The sequence below is a fragment of the Manacus candei genome, unplaced genomic scaffold (genome assembly GCF_025592945.1).
Source record: "Manacus candei isolate 608988 ecotype Guabito, Panama unplaced genomic scaffold, ASM2559294v1 h1tg000081l, whole genome shotgun sequence".
Lineage (NCBI taxonomy): Eukaryota > Metazoa > Chordata > Aves > Passeriformes > Pipridae > Manacus > Manacus candei.
Window position 1 is genome coordinate 1,912,711 of NW_026138129.1, and position 15,231 is coordinate 1,927,941.

General features: G+C 40.4%; 1 protein-coding gene across 1 annotated transcript; it reads left to right on the forward strand.

Annotated features, from left to right (window-relative positions):
- Positions 1-3,711: 3,711 nt before the first annotated feature.
- MPC1 (mitochondrial pyruvate carrier 1) lies at positions 3,712-14,871 on the forward strand. The gene is made up of 5 exons (XM_051811189.1): positions 3,712-3,861; positions 8,712-8,715; positions 11,280-11,376; positions 12,955-13,087; positions 13,859-14,871. The coding sequence occupies exons 1-5, from the start codon at positions 3,791-3,793 to the stop codon at positions 13,875-13,877; spliced, it is 324 nt and encodes a 107-aa protein (XP_051667149.1). The 5' UTR covers positions 3,712-3,790; the 3' UTR covers positions 13,878-14,871.
- Positions 14,872-15,231: the final 360 nt, after the last annotated feature.

Here is a 15,231-nt window from a genome sequence, read left to right on the forward strand (position 1 = left end):
AGGACTGACTTTATTGTCAGAAGCTTAACTACTGCATAGAACTAATAGATTGCTCTGCAGTGTCCATAGCACATTTTATTTTCCTGATTTTATTGCCAGGCAGGTAGTACACTCATCTACATACAAGGATATGCTACCATGCATGTGCCTGCAAAGGCATTTCAAGAGGAAGCCAAGAGATGCCTGAAATGGAGAAATATTGCAGACTGCTTTACTCAGCAGCTAGATCTGTGTGTGTTGAGGTCAAGAAGTGCTGATTCCTGAGGTGCAGTTCTGGGATGAGGATAACAGGACTGGGCATATTTTCCCTGTAGCTAGGTGGTTGCCCCTGTCACCCCCACCCTACCACTCCCAAAAATGGGGATTATGGGATATGGAAACTCTTCTAAAGAAAACACAGTATTCATTTGCTAAACAGACAGATCATCCAACACCTCACCTCCTCACAGAGACAAAATCTAAGATACTAACAAATATTATTTAGGCTCACATGGCTCTGGCTACCTTAAAAAACATCAGCATTAGGTGCACTAGCACTGAAGACTTGTGGAGCCAATAATGAAGGAGCCATAGAGTAACTGCTGGACAACTCTACCATCTATCTGCTAAAAACAAGAAAGGGAATTCAAGCATGCCAGCTTGGAAATCTAGAGAGGAAGAGTTTAAGGTAACGACAGACAGTAACAGAAATCAGTGAGTGAGTTGAAAACGTGGTGACCTGTCCAAAGGCTGACAGAAAATAAGGAGAATAACTGGATAGCCTTATACACTTCAGAAGTATCTATTTGCAGAGGTCAGAAGTACAAGGCTAACAGGAAACAAATTAAAGCAATGAGAATTCCAGGAGAAATTCCAGGAAATGGCAGGTAGGGTATTTGTGAAGACAGTCTAAGGGATAAAAGATTACAGCGGGTCTGTTTGAAAACAAACCAGCTAGCTACAAATACCTGTTCTGATTAGAAGAAACATAAGAGACATCCTCAGACATACATGGCTTGTCTTATTTACAAGCACAAATTAAAATAAGATAAAGGAAATTGCAGTCATTAAATAATGCAGAAAGAGTCCATGACAGGCAGGTAAAGGCAGAAGTATGGTAATAATAACTCAAAACAGGTCTAAATTCAGTGTGAAAAAAATAGATAGAAGCATAGTTCAGACCAAGAAAGGAACTAGTGAAATATATTTTATAAAAAAATGTGTGGCAGAACCTAATGAAACTTGCTCAGAGGTCTACCAGGCCATCACAGAAGCAATTCGACAAGATCAGTGATTTTCCTTCAGCTCATGGAGAAGACAGGGCAATCTTGCAGTGGAGAAGAATGCATGTCTGAAGGGGTTAAAAGCAACTTAGCAAACTATGAGTCAAATGGCCTAATTCTCATATGCAAAAAAAACCCAGCTAGAATAATTTATTAAGCTACCAGTCAATGTTCACTCAGGGAAGAACATGCTTAAAAGTATACCTGGACTTGTCAAGAGCAACTCAGAATGACAGAATATTCTGAGCTGGAAGGCACTCATAAGGATCATAAAGTCCAATACTTAAGCGAATGGCCCATACAGGGATTGAACCCTTGACCTTGACTAAGATCTAACCGAGCTAATCTCACTTACCTCCAATCAAATTTATTTTCTCTATTGAATAGGCTAAAGGGAGTAAAAGAAAAGCTATGAATAAGACAAATTCAGGGAGTCTTCTGTATGGACTTTGACGTCCTTATAAGAAACCTAAAAACCAGTATGGAAATGAAAGCACTGTAAATACATACAGAATGAAAGCAAACTTTGAATCCTTGCTAGTTGTTTCTGTTGTGTAACTGGTAGAACCTGTCATGTGGGACTGCTTCCTTCTGGGCATGTCTCTAGTTAATGATTTTTCCATTAACTACTTTAAAAAGTGGGATACTTTCAAAATTGGAGAAGCGTACTGCACTGCTGGTGAGGCTTTGACTGAGACATGCTGACCCTTGGCTATGCCTTAAGAAAGCTGTAAATACAAATGGAGTGGGCAAAAGGTTAAAAGACTTTAAAGGCACAGCCTCTGGAAAAAGGCTGAAAGAATTTGTTTACTCCAGGAAGAAAGACTAAAGAACAACTACTTCCAGTGCAAACAGACTTTTTTTTTTTTTTTTTGCTCCATACATAGAGTTAAGAAAAAAAATTTACAAATTTTCAGTGAAGGAGAATAAGACTACATTTTTAGCTTTATTCTGCAAGGCTAAAAATGTATGCTATAACACTAGCTGTAATATTAACAACTGAGCCTGGACATATAGGATATGTGGAATTCCACCACATGAGATTTTTGTTCAAACATACAGAACTGATTTCCATAGACATTCCTTCTGTCATTGCACGTTGGATCAACCAGAATAAATGATTCTTTGAGACCTCATTCAGATTCACATTGCTGCTTTTGAATAGGAGTCTAAATAGTCCACAGAAATATGTTGGGCTACATTTTGGCTTTGGGATTAAAACTCTTCATCACACTCAGTAAAGCCAGGGGTGGTTTTGGGGTGTCATGTCATATGCATGTCATATCATATATATAGAAAAAGGAAAATGCTTTTCCTAAAACCTACTGTTCTCTGAGCAAGCAACGGGAGGAGAAGGATGAAGAGCATTTTTTTCTCATTTTTTTTGGTGGGTGGTTTTGGTTTGGGTGGGGTTTTGGTTTTGGGTGGGGGTTTGGTTTTTGTTGTTGTTGTTGTTATTGGTTTGGGTTTTTTTAACCAGAGATCCTGCAGGGAAGAGGGAAGCAGAAGGAAATGAAGCAGCTATGGCCTCTGGGGCTTCTTACAGAGCTTAGGCATGCCCCAGGCTGCACTCTCAGCCCAGTTCTAGACTGCAGAAACTGAGGCTGAAAGCCTTTGGAAAGCAGAGGAGATAAACATCCATTTTCACTATCTCTAGTGCACCGGTCAAAGATAAAAGAAGTAATGCACATAAAGGTATTTATTTGTATGGCCCAAATTTTATGGAGATAGTATTAGCAGGGTTAGAGTTTATCTTCACTTCTATGTAAGCAACCTCTGCTCAGGTATGAAATAGAAAGTGCTGGTGAGGGAAGGAATCTTAGACCATTACACGTAAAATCACGGAAGAAATTATCACAGAATGAAGGAATTGCTAGGGTTGGAAGTGATTCTGGAGATCACCTAGTCCAGCCCCCCTACCAAGGGAGGGTCACCCGGAGCAGGTGACACAGGAACGCGTCCAGGTGGGTTTTGAATGTCTCCAGAGAGGGAGACTTCACCACTCCCCGGGCAGCCCCTGCTCATGCCGCGCCCCCATTCCCGCACTCCCCCATTTTTCCCCCACACCGCTCCCACGCCCCTGACTGCGGGGGCGGAGCCACACGCCGCGAGGGGCGGGGCGCGCCAATAGGCAGACATCTGCCGCGGCCCCGCAGCCAATGGTGGCCCGGGAAGCCGCCGCGCGACCGTTCCCTGCGGGATGCGGAGGAATGCCGGCGGCGCGGCCCACGGAGACCCGTCCTGGGCGCACTGTGCGACGGCTTCCCCCTCCTGCCGCAGCGCTGCTTTACGGCACGCTGCCTTTCCCCCTGCCCACCACCATCTCTCTGCCCGGGCCGGGCGCGCGCGGGGGGCGGGGCCGCCGCAGCCAATGGGCGGTGAGAGCGCCGCGGTGACGGGGGGTGTGGTGGCGCGCGCTGCCGTAAAGCGGGGGGCGGGCGGTGCACGGGGCACTTGTCACCGGCGGCGGCGGCGACAGCGCGGGGAGAGGCGGCCGGGCCGGGCGGGAGCGCCGTGCCGAGGGCGCCATGGCGGGGGCGCTGGGCCGTAAGGCCGTGGACTATGTGCGCAGCAAGGAGTTCAGGGACTACCTGATGAGGTGAGCGCGGCGCGGGGGGGTGTCGTCTCTGCGCCCGTCGCCCTGCTCTGCCCCGCCCCGGCGGCAGCAACCAGCGTCCCTTCCCCGACCTCCCCAGCCCCCCGCAGCCTCGGGGCGCCATTTGACCTCCGCGGGGCTCGCCCTCGCCGGCTGGGCGCCGGGAGGAGGCAGCAGCAGCCCGGCCCGAAGGTGTCCCGCCCCGTCCCTGGAAAACCGGGCTTGACCTTGAAGCGACGCGGCGCAGTTTGAAGCTGCCGCGGCAGCTGCGCCCCTCCGTGACCTTCCCTGTGCCGGCGGTGACAGCAGGCGGCCCCGGCGGTGCGGAGCTGCCGCCCCACTTGGGGTGGGAGCCCGGGGCCGGGACAGTGTGACCGCTGTCCGAGACGGGGGCACAAAGAGCCGGGATCTGCCGTGGGCAGAAGCGAGTTTGGTCACAGGTGCAGTCTGAAGACCGCTTATTTAGATGTCCGAGTATGTATAAGTTGCTGCTGCCTTTCAGAGGCTTGTTAAAGCCCCGGTGTCATGGGAACGTGGCTTAAGTCGCCTCCCACACAGCTCACTATTTCTGTCAAGCTTCGCCTTGCATGCCGTTGTAAGGAGTATGGCACCTTGAACTGAAATCACAAGCCTGTCTTAAAGAACAATTGCAGCACACTTAAATCTGGTTGAACCACTGTACAGGAGGAGTCTCGAGTAGTCTCTGGCTGACAGGCTGTTTGACAAAACTTAACAAATGAAAATGGGTGCTTCTAATAAAGGTGGTTGAGCAACCTTTTGCTATAGCTGTTGCTTACTGTTTTACCTACATCTATTGCAACCAGTGTTTGATGTTGAGCAAGCATGTAGCAGGGCATCTGTTTATCTGAGAAATGGAGCCTTGGTTAAAGCAGCAGGAGATGGTGTAAGCCTGCATGGAAGAGGGATTATAATATAAAGGCTCAGTAAGGCCTTAAGCTTAAGGAGGATAGATTTTGATTAGATATTAGGAAGAAATTGTTTACTGTGAGGGTAGTGAGGCACTGGAACAAGTTGCCCAAAGAGATCGTGGACTCCCCATCCCTGGAAGTGTTCAAAGCCAGGCTGGATGGGGCTTTGAGCAACCTATCTGGTGAAAGGTGACCTGGCCTGTGGCAGGGGGTTGGAGCTAGATGATCTTTAAGGTCCCTTCCAACCCAAACCATTCTATGATTCTAAGTAGAGTGTTTGTTTGGCATTCACAAAATCAAGATCCACAGAAACAGTGGGGCAAAAAGATGAGTAAAATATGAGATGGAAGAGAACATCCTTGAAGCAAAATGAAGATGGTCCAGAGCAGGCTTCTGTGATTCCTATTGAAAGTCTTCAGGATATTATGTAAGCTTGATAGATGCATGTTAATGTTAATATTTATTTAATTGTAGCAGGATTCATGTCAAGTATATAAATGGCCATTAGAACAGTGGCGTGCTTCATAATTGGAAAAACAAACAAAAATCAAGAAGAGATAACAGCTGCTTCGTAATGCCACCTCAGTTAGTGGAAGGATCTCTTTCCTCACCAAAGACTGAGAAGGTTTTTGAAAAAAAACCTTTTCAGATGTATTTCATCTAGTCTTCAAACAAGTCAGTTGCTCCATCTGGTGTGGCCTTTCAGTATCGTTTATTGCTTACTAGGAGACAACTGTCTCCTAGTGTTGGCTTTATGTTGAGTGGAAAATTTAGATAACTGTCAATAAAAGTCTGTCTGTGTTCTCCATAGAAGAAATGGAGAGTTAACTCTTTGTATTTCTTCCTGAAGATGATTGATTCCCCAGGCTACAGGACTCTATCCTGAGGAAAATTCCCTTCTTTCTTTGCACATAGAGAAGAAGTTTTCTCAAAGCTCTGAGACTGTGGTGTCTGTTCAAAAAATCTAATCACTGCTTGTTTGTGGGAAATAATTTGAAGTATTGTTTGGAATACCACTGTTGTGCTTTGAATTGCTCAACTCTCAATAGAAGTTACCCAAAGTGATGGAATTAAGTACTTCATTATTATAGCTTGGGGCAATCAAAGCTTGCAGACATCTATTGGAATAAGTAGCTTCACCTTCACAACTTGAAAAAATGAGAGCAAACATAATGAATGCATGCTGCTTTTCTCAGGTGGATATATCTGGCATTAGAATTGCATTATGTTATGGGTTACCTTTGGATCTTGCACAAGGAAACAAGAAAAATTGCTTTCAAAACTGTCATTACAAATTAATTGTTTTGCCAGTATCACATCTGGCTTTTCCCAAGTGATGATTAATAGTGATTTGAATGACTGTAAATCATATAAATACAAATTTCCCCTAACCATGTCTTAATGCTTTAAAAAGAACACAGTAAAAACGTAAGCTGTAGGTAGACTTTTCCTGCTTCTTGTCAAATGCAGCAGTAATGTTAATTTAAAATTAGCTGATTAGCATATGAAACCTTGGTAGCTCTATATATTGTGAACTTGAAGTTGCATTTCTTCTAAAGATCCTAAAAATGGAAACTGTCACTAGAGTTGTATTATCTAAGCCACTAATTGTAGGCAACAGCATCCTCTTACTTCTTATCCTATTGATTTAAACCAACATCTTCTGAAAAACATCCAGTAAAACAGCTTCCCTCCTCTTTTCAGAGAGAAGATATATAGGCTATTCTAGACAAGCTTCCTTTTCTTGTGGTGGAAGCCCAAATTATGCATAAGGAGTCCTAAGGAGTCCCAAAATCTAGTAATAGAAAAATAAGCATGGAGAGTGCAGTCTTCTGGGGCACTTCTGAAATGTCTCTTCATGATGACTCAGCAGTAATGCAAATGTAGTGACTGTAATGTAGAGGGCTCTGAACTAGATAATTCATTCCTTGTAAACCCTGAGCACTTTTGTTATGTAAGCTCTCTTTTAATTGAAATGAACTTCAGAAGAATTAGCATCAGTAATATAACTAGAATTAGCTAATCTTCGGTTCTCATTAGTAAATTTGTAAACATGAGAACATAAGAACTTTAAAAAAACCCATCCTCTCTGGTCTGTGCTAGAAGCTGAAGGACCCAATGTCTGCTTGTCTTTGTGCTCTGAGAACTGAACAATCTTAACTCTTTTGCAGAAGGGTCGTACCCCTTCCACTCAGGGGATGGCAGTGTGGGGGAAACAAAGGTGACAATTCACCTGTATTTGCTGAATGATTTCTGGTCTATTAATATCCTCATTGTCAGTATGAGGAAAATATGTGCAGAAATCTTTGAAAAATACATCTTCCCCACTATAGCCTTTTTGGAATGAACTGTACTATCAATATAAGGTATTGATCAGCTCTTGTGATGTCCAGACACTTATACAGAAAGCTGACACTCGGAAACTGAGTGAGTAAATCCAAAAATTGTTGTCCACAGTTCTGGAAACATTAGTACAATGTTTTCTTTGTCAATGGATTGAATGTAATTCTTAAAGTTCTTGGAAACTAGTTTAGAATAGAGTCACTTCAGAAATAGATGTATACACATACTGCAGTATCCTTACTGTTGGATATGATGCATTTGTTGCTGCTCTACTGGCTGCAGAGTTTTGGGGCTGGATGCTTGCCTCTGAAAGAGTCTATATGCCCTTGATTTGTCCTCTTCTAGGAGTATAATAACTGTTCCAGTCTTGTGATTGCAAGGACAACCTTGCAAGACCTTAGCCAGAGCTGCCTGCTCTGTTAAAATAGCATCAGTTTGATTCTATTTTAGGCTTTCACTTTCCACTTTAAAAACTAAGGCTGACTTCTGTTGGTACAAAAACATTGTGCCAGAAGACACACCTGAACTTATTTAGTTAAGGTTTTGTAAAAAAAATGTAAGTGTGCACTTGTCTTGTGAACTTCAATTAACTATTGCTGCAGATCAGGTAAAAAGAAAACACAAAACAAGTGGTTAGACTAGTCAAGGGCATCCTAACAAAGCACCTTGAACCAGTCTGTGGCTTATTAACAAAGACTCACTGAAATGCATGTCCAGTGTGATTTCCTCAGTAGACCTGACTGTTCCCTTACCATAGCTATTTATGAAATAATACTCTAAGAAGATGGAAATCAGTGTGAGGGAAGTGATGGTTACAAAGTGTTCTGCAGCTCAGGACAGTGGTAGGCTTTCTACTACCCTACCTGTTAGCTGGTTCTTATAAGTCATAATTTAGAACTAAAAGTCCTACCAGTATCTTTGTTATAAAGAAGATGCTTAAAAGTTCGGAAGCATTTTAAAAGGTTGAGTAGCAAACAATCTTAAATATATGCTGTAATCCAACTTTCATGCATAGATCTTTGTTATTACATAAATTAGATCACTTAAATAAACCCTATATATGACCAAAGTGTAATTGCATGTTAGATCAGTGGAAGTGTGTTATAGCTCATGTTTGGTACAGCCACAGTTGGCCTAAACCTAGTGACAGTAAGATCTCTGGCAGTCTTTAGTTTGACCTACTTACATAGGTATACAAAGAATTCCAAGTGACTTCAAAGCTTTCACTGAGGAATTTCAGCTGTTTAGCTTTGTCATGACAAAGCTTGATGGTCTTTGGTATCCTTTAAAACTAGTTGGGGTGAGATCTTGGATGTCTTCCACAGACTATAATGGGATTTTATGTTGCTAGAAAAAAGAGTGCAGCAAACACTTGTCACAATAACAGCTCTTGAGGGAAATGGAATTTTTTAAATACTAATACAGTAATCAAAGTTAATGCCATGACAGCTTCCTGACTTGTTCCTATCTTCTATTTGTTGTACACTTCTCTCTATGCAGATTATGAAGGAAACTAACGTTTTTTTCTTCTTTTTTCCATGTGCTTTTTGAATGGAAAACAATGATGGTGCACTTGAACAGTACGGTAAGAAAAGGGAGGGGATTTCTGTTTTCACATTCTTCATAACTTCAGTAACTTGCTGTCTTTTTGCCTCAGCACTGATAAGCCCTTGTCTGCACCTGAAAAGCATCCTACAAATCTCCATGAGTGATGCACTAGTAACATTTAATTGCAAGTCTGAGATTAAGGTGTCCAAATGTTAGCTCCTTCAGAATGCCTTCAATTAAAGGAATTTCATTTTCTTAATACTCTTTGCTAAGGACATCAGAGCAGTCTGTAACTCATTCTTCTACATAACAATACTGGTACATGACCAAACTACCTGGTTTATCTTTATTGGCCTTTATGCCAGACAATAAATGTAACATATAACTCTCATTAGAGACTCTTCTGTCCTTGAGCCTTTCAGTTTGCTCCTGAAACTGTGAGTGGGTATTTTATGCCTGTTATACTGTGAGTCATAATATTATGGAAGACTTGCTCTTCTACATAAACAAAAGACAAACTGTATAGGTGTAGTTTAATTCTAATTAAAACTTCAAAGAGGTGCCAGCCTAAAAGCACTTAAAACTAGAGAGCCATCTCAGCTGAGAAAGTTCCAAATCTAATTCAGCATAGGACAGCTACTGCTGCAGCACTTTTGGGATGTGAACTGATGATTCTTCAGCTTGTGCAGCCTGACTTGAGGGGTCCATAGTTTATAGCGTATTATTTGGTTATGTTCTAATGGCAATTGATTCAGAAAAAATGCCAAGATTACTTACTTTTCAAAACAGAGGTCATCACTAAGATTCTTAAAGCTGTAAATGTTTCATAGATTCAAGAAAAAATCAAGCTTAATTTTCTGAAATAACAGTTGTTTAAATAAGACTCCTGAAATGTCTATAAAAACCTCACCAAGTACATGTAGTACCTTGCCACTTAAAGTCTGCAGTCTACTTTAGTGTGGTGTTGATAAAACAAGTTGGCCTGCTGTCTCACTGGGCAAATAATCATGGTTATGATTAGTTGTTTGTTTTCTGGTCCTCTTGTCCTTTAAAACTATTTAAATGGCTACACTGAAACCTCTAAATCAACATTTTGTGTCCTACTGACTTCGTTTTCTGTGAATGTTTGTATTCTGTTGCTACATATCTTGTGTGTAAGTGTCATTATAGGTACATATGGCTGTACAGGATAAATACCACGTAGCCACACGACTCTTCTCAGTTATGCCATGTTACCTCTGATGTGCTTGAGAGGCTTTAACCATTACAGATGTCAGTTTTCCCATCAGTAGGAACATAGTAGACAAATGCATTTATTGCATTCTTCAGAATACTGTTGTTATAAATCTGAGTTTGGACTATTGCACATTCTATAGACGCTTGCAGAAATACTGCATTGTTTTGCATATTGTGCTAAGGTTCAACTATCAAAACAGCATGTCTAACTTAAACCCACTTTTTTCTATGCTTTTTGTAGTTAACTTTCTTGTATTGCAACCCAAATCTGCAGGAAGCAAGTGTGGCTTTCAATCTTACTGTAGTATTACAAGCCAGTATCCAGACTGGCAAGAGCATCTTGTAATTAAAATTGCAAGAAATTTAAATATCCCCTTATAATTCCAAATCATTAAACATGTTGCAGTCAGAGAAAGTGTCAAAAGAATGGATACATCTGGTATCTACAAAGCTTTTTCTTGCAAGGTGCATCTCTTTTGCCATATCTGTCCAAATTACTCTTGAGAATCCTTAGTTTCCCATTAGAAGAACCTGATGCAAATGCTGTGTGCACCTTCCGTGGAAAGAATTCTAGTGAAGCCTTGTTACTCATAATGGTAGTGGAAATTGGACTTATGACACTATTTTTCTCAGTTCAGAGTCTTTTAGACAATACCCACCAAATGAAACTCTTGTTTTTCTGACTTGATTCTTTCCACTTCTTATCTCTGGTTCTTCTCTGGGTGTACACACCTGTAGCTACCTGCTCTACTATTACATGTGTCAAATCACTGAGTTTTAAATAATCACTAAGTTGTTTGAGCAATTGCAGATGAAGCTCGGGGTAACAGTTTGGTTTGGTTGCATGGCCCTGCTCTTTCAAAGACAGGGTGTTAACTCTCATAAGAAGATGCTTGCTGAGCATTTCTTCATTCTCATCATAATATGAAAATGGTTTCAGTTCTTCATTTCAGCAAGTCCTTGTATTTTCATTATATTTTTGAGGAGTCATATTTGAAAGAGATAAATGCTAAGTCTCTGCACAGAAGTGAGCTGTAAATCTGAGGTTATTATATGACAATGCCAACCAGACTGTGTAATGACTGCTGAGGTATAATTACACAAAACTTCATTTCAGTGACTTTAGCTCTTCTCCAGTTTGCAAGAATATTCAGAGTAGGTTCCTTTTCCTTCCTTTCTGAAGACCAGATCCCACTGAAAGAAGGATTTAGTTTTTCCTCTCTTACATCAAAAGTAGTCCCTGTCATTTTGTGAAAATTTTATCCGTAACCCTGTCCCCTGAAGCTTTGTGTGGCTAAGGAAAACTGTAAGAATACTGCCGGAGGTCTTTGATTTTGTTTAACATTTTGTTTCCCCTCTTTACAGCACTTTTGGGGGCCAGTTGCCAATTGGGGACTTCCTGTTGCTGCTATTAATGACATGAAGAAATCACCAGAAATCGTTAGTGGCCGAATGACATTTGGTAAGACTGGAGACAAACTTCTTGTTAGTAAACTGACTGAAGAACACGGTTTCTGTCTTTCAAGCAGTGATATATTATCAGTTGTCTGCAAACGTGTGATCAAAGCAGACACAGATATCAAATATCTTGTTATATGACTTCAGAGGCCACTTGAATTGAGGTACTGAGAAGCTGCAGAGCTCTCTCTCGAAGAGCTTTCAAGTTATTCAGGAGGGGAGAGGGAGGCAGATCTTGAGCCCTAGCAGTTTTTATCACCAGACTGTCTTCTAAAGTATAATTCTTATGGTATCTTGTACACACACTTGTTAAAACACATCTTTTTACCCAGTTTTATTCTTTGTATAAAGAGCAATGATGCTTTGTGGTTGGTTTAAATATTTAAATATTTACCAACACTGACCAAGTAAAGAAATGGTAATGCTTGATCAGCAGGGTGCAAGAAGCAGCAAAGCAGATCTTAACTTCTTGCAAAGCAGTTGCCTATGAAAGGCTAATGTGATTCTTAATGAGAGATTATTTTTAAATGAGAAATTATTTTTAAATGCCCAAGCAATATTTTTTTTCAACTTTTCCCTGGAACATGTATAGCTTTTGGCTAGATGGCTGTTGCTGTTTTATATTCAAATTCTTTTCTAGAATCAGAAATCTGGTAGCTTTAATTTATTAGCTTAACTTTGGCATTATGTCTCTTCCTTAACTAACTTAATAACTTAATTCTGAGTAATTTTTCTTCCCACAAGCAAAAACCTTTGGTTTAAGAAAATTTATAGCCTCATCATTGTTAGGCTCTGCTTAGAGTAATTCAATCTCTTAGTCAGCTTCCTTGAGACAGAAGACTACTTTAAATAGTCTCCAGTAGAGTGAAACTGTTTTGCAAATAACATTTTGGTGGCAGCTACCCAGCTCAGCAAAGTTGAGACGCTTTAATTTTTGCAAGTACATTTAGTGTGGTATGTATACAAATAATCTTTTTTTAATTCAAGCCTGTCAGAGCTTCACAAAACTAGTGAATTCTTGGGTTGTAATTTGCTGTATTTAAATGTAATTATGATAGGAGAACAGATTTAAATAATTTCTCACCTTTCTGGAAAGCAGGTAACAAAGCTTCACACTTCTGAATGTTCATGATTTCCTGGAGATGGAAACCTCCTTCTCTTAAAGTCCATTTTAATATGTTGCCAGCAAAAACTGTATTTAAATAATTGTATCTTTAAAAATACTTGGTCTTATACAAGTATTCTGACAATTTCTAGGACAGGCCACGTCTCATTGGGATTAACTCTTATTTTCTGGCTGAGATAGATTGGGTGATAAACTAAAAAGACTTCAGTTTCATCACACAATAGTGTATGAGCAAAATAAATTTTTTTGGGAAGCTGTAGCCCTGTAGAGAAATAAGCACTGTTGTATCTTTGCTTGCATTGGATCCTCAAAGTGGACATATTTGTAGGACTATTGGAAAACTTAAAAGCAGTGAGAAATGTTCTACTTGTCAGTATATTCCACTAATAGGAAAATTATGCCTCAGTAAAATGCAGATATTTACAATCTATTAACAATATCTGTTACCTTTTGCAGCACTGTGTTGTTACTCTTTAGCTTTCATGAGATTTGCCTACAAAGTGCAGCCAAGGAATTGGCTTCTTTTTGCATGCCACTTGACTAATGAAGTCGCACAACTTATTCAAGGAGGACGACTGATCAAATACAGGCAAGTCACACTTTGACATTTTAAAGTCATAAACTGATGACTCCTGTAATACCCTGTTAGTGGTTTTTAACCATGGTGCAAACCTCTGCATGGTTTCTGAACTTGTTTTAACTTCATTACCTTCTACAAACATATTAATAAGCTTGTCAGGAGGCTGAACTTGTTACCTTGCACCTCCTTTGAACAGTCTGAGGTGTGCCCATAGAAAAGGCAGGAAGCCCTCATGGTCATGGGTGGGTGTAGACAGGGCTTTCAACAGATGCTGGCTATTTTGGGGGTTGTTACATGCATTATGTTGATGAGTCTGCATGTGTCCATCTTGGTAACTAATTCCTGAGATGGAAACATCCATAGAAATGTGAAGGAGTTGTATGTCTGAAAGAGAAGCTGAGCAAAACCTCTCAGAGCTGACCGTTCTATATGTGAGGTAAATCCAACTGATGTGACTGGGGAACAGACTGCCATCAGTCTCACACCCTCATCGCATAGCAAATAGTGCAGACACTGCCCTGAGCAATCCTGATGAGTCAGGATTATGGCTTTTCTCTTTTCTGCTCCAAGTAATTAATGTGGAGCAATGGGAGGATGAAACCTCCTGAACTATAAATTAAAGAATGAGACTAAGCAAAACTGCAAGTGGACTTGCCTTTGTGTCAATCACTGGCCAACGTCCTTCATTCATAATGGAGTTTTACTGTAAGTTCAGATTTATTTTTTATAACCATTGTAATTCAGTATTCACTCTTACAAAAGCTGTTCTTCTTTTGGCAGGCTGGAGAAAAAGAACTAAATATGTAACTTGAAATAAGCCAGGGAATGTATTCATCCTGAATTACAACCAAGGAAGACTTGCCATCTACAGTTGCTGTGACAATTACAGTGAGGATAAAACAGAAACACCTATATCAATACCACCCCACCAAGAATTCTTCTACTAATTTTTTTATCTTGCCTTTTAAAAAGTACTATTCAGCAATGTAAACCATTACATTTAAATTTTTGCTGCCTTACAGATCCTTAATAACTACCCTTTTAAGAAAAAGTCAACTCAGCCAAATAACACGCAATATTTGAAAACCAACTTTTTTTCTAACAGTCTACAAAAGTGTCCCGTGATGATTTGACAAAACTAGTTTTCAAATTAACATGAACAGAGGTCAGTAAACAGAACTGTAGGTGGTATCATTGTTCTATGTATTAACATATTCTTAAAAGCCATTTAACTTGAATGCATTCATTCCTATTCTGTCTCTTTTTTTTTTTAACTTGAGCAGTGGCTTGCTGATCTACAAGAACAAATGTGTAGATAGGCAGCCTGGAAGCAACCAGCCATCCCTCTTCCCTTACTGCATGCCTTGTCTGAGTAAGAGACTTTATTAACATACATTTTTAAGTCTCACATTATTTAAAGAAGACTTGGAAAAACAACAGCATAGCACTGAATGAAGGAAGGCAACAAAGTTTGATACTATTCTTTGAGAATTTCTAAATGGATTTCATTTTTTCCCTACTGTTTGAGTTGTTCTAGATGTATGTAATCCTTACACAGGCAAAAACTTAGTGTGTTGGGAGTCTAAGATCTGAAGGACACAAAGTGCCTTTCAGTAGTTTTTGACTTCATTGTGAGAGGGGTTTTTCTGCATGACCTGCCTGAAAGTTACATTGCTGTAAAGATAAAAATGACAAGGAATGTAAGAGTGTACATTACAGGTTTTTTTCAGTGCAGTGTTTTTGAACAATAAACATGTTCCAAATGGCAATAAATCTCTTGAACACTTGTAAAAGTTTTGGTTTTTGTATTGTGATACCAGATCCTAAAATGAAATTTTAGTATGGAGTGTCACTTTATTACTGTAACAGCATGAAGCAAAAACAGACTCAAAAAGTAAATGATATGTACTGAGTTTAGGTAAGCATCCTCTGGATCCTAATACCTAGCACTTATTTTCCCTTGCAAGGAAAAGAGGGTGTGGGTTCTTGACTCTGATGCTGAGACAGCTTCCTGCTGTGATAGGCAGGGTTGAATTCGGAGCTCTCACTATGCAGATAAGTCAATATTACATATTCTCTTCCAGCAAATATAAGATGGTCAGTTACCACTTGGTCTAATTCTACTGTGTTCTCAGCTGCATCATGGCAACACT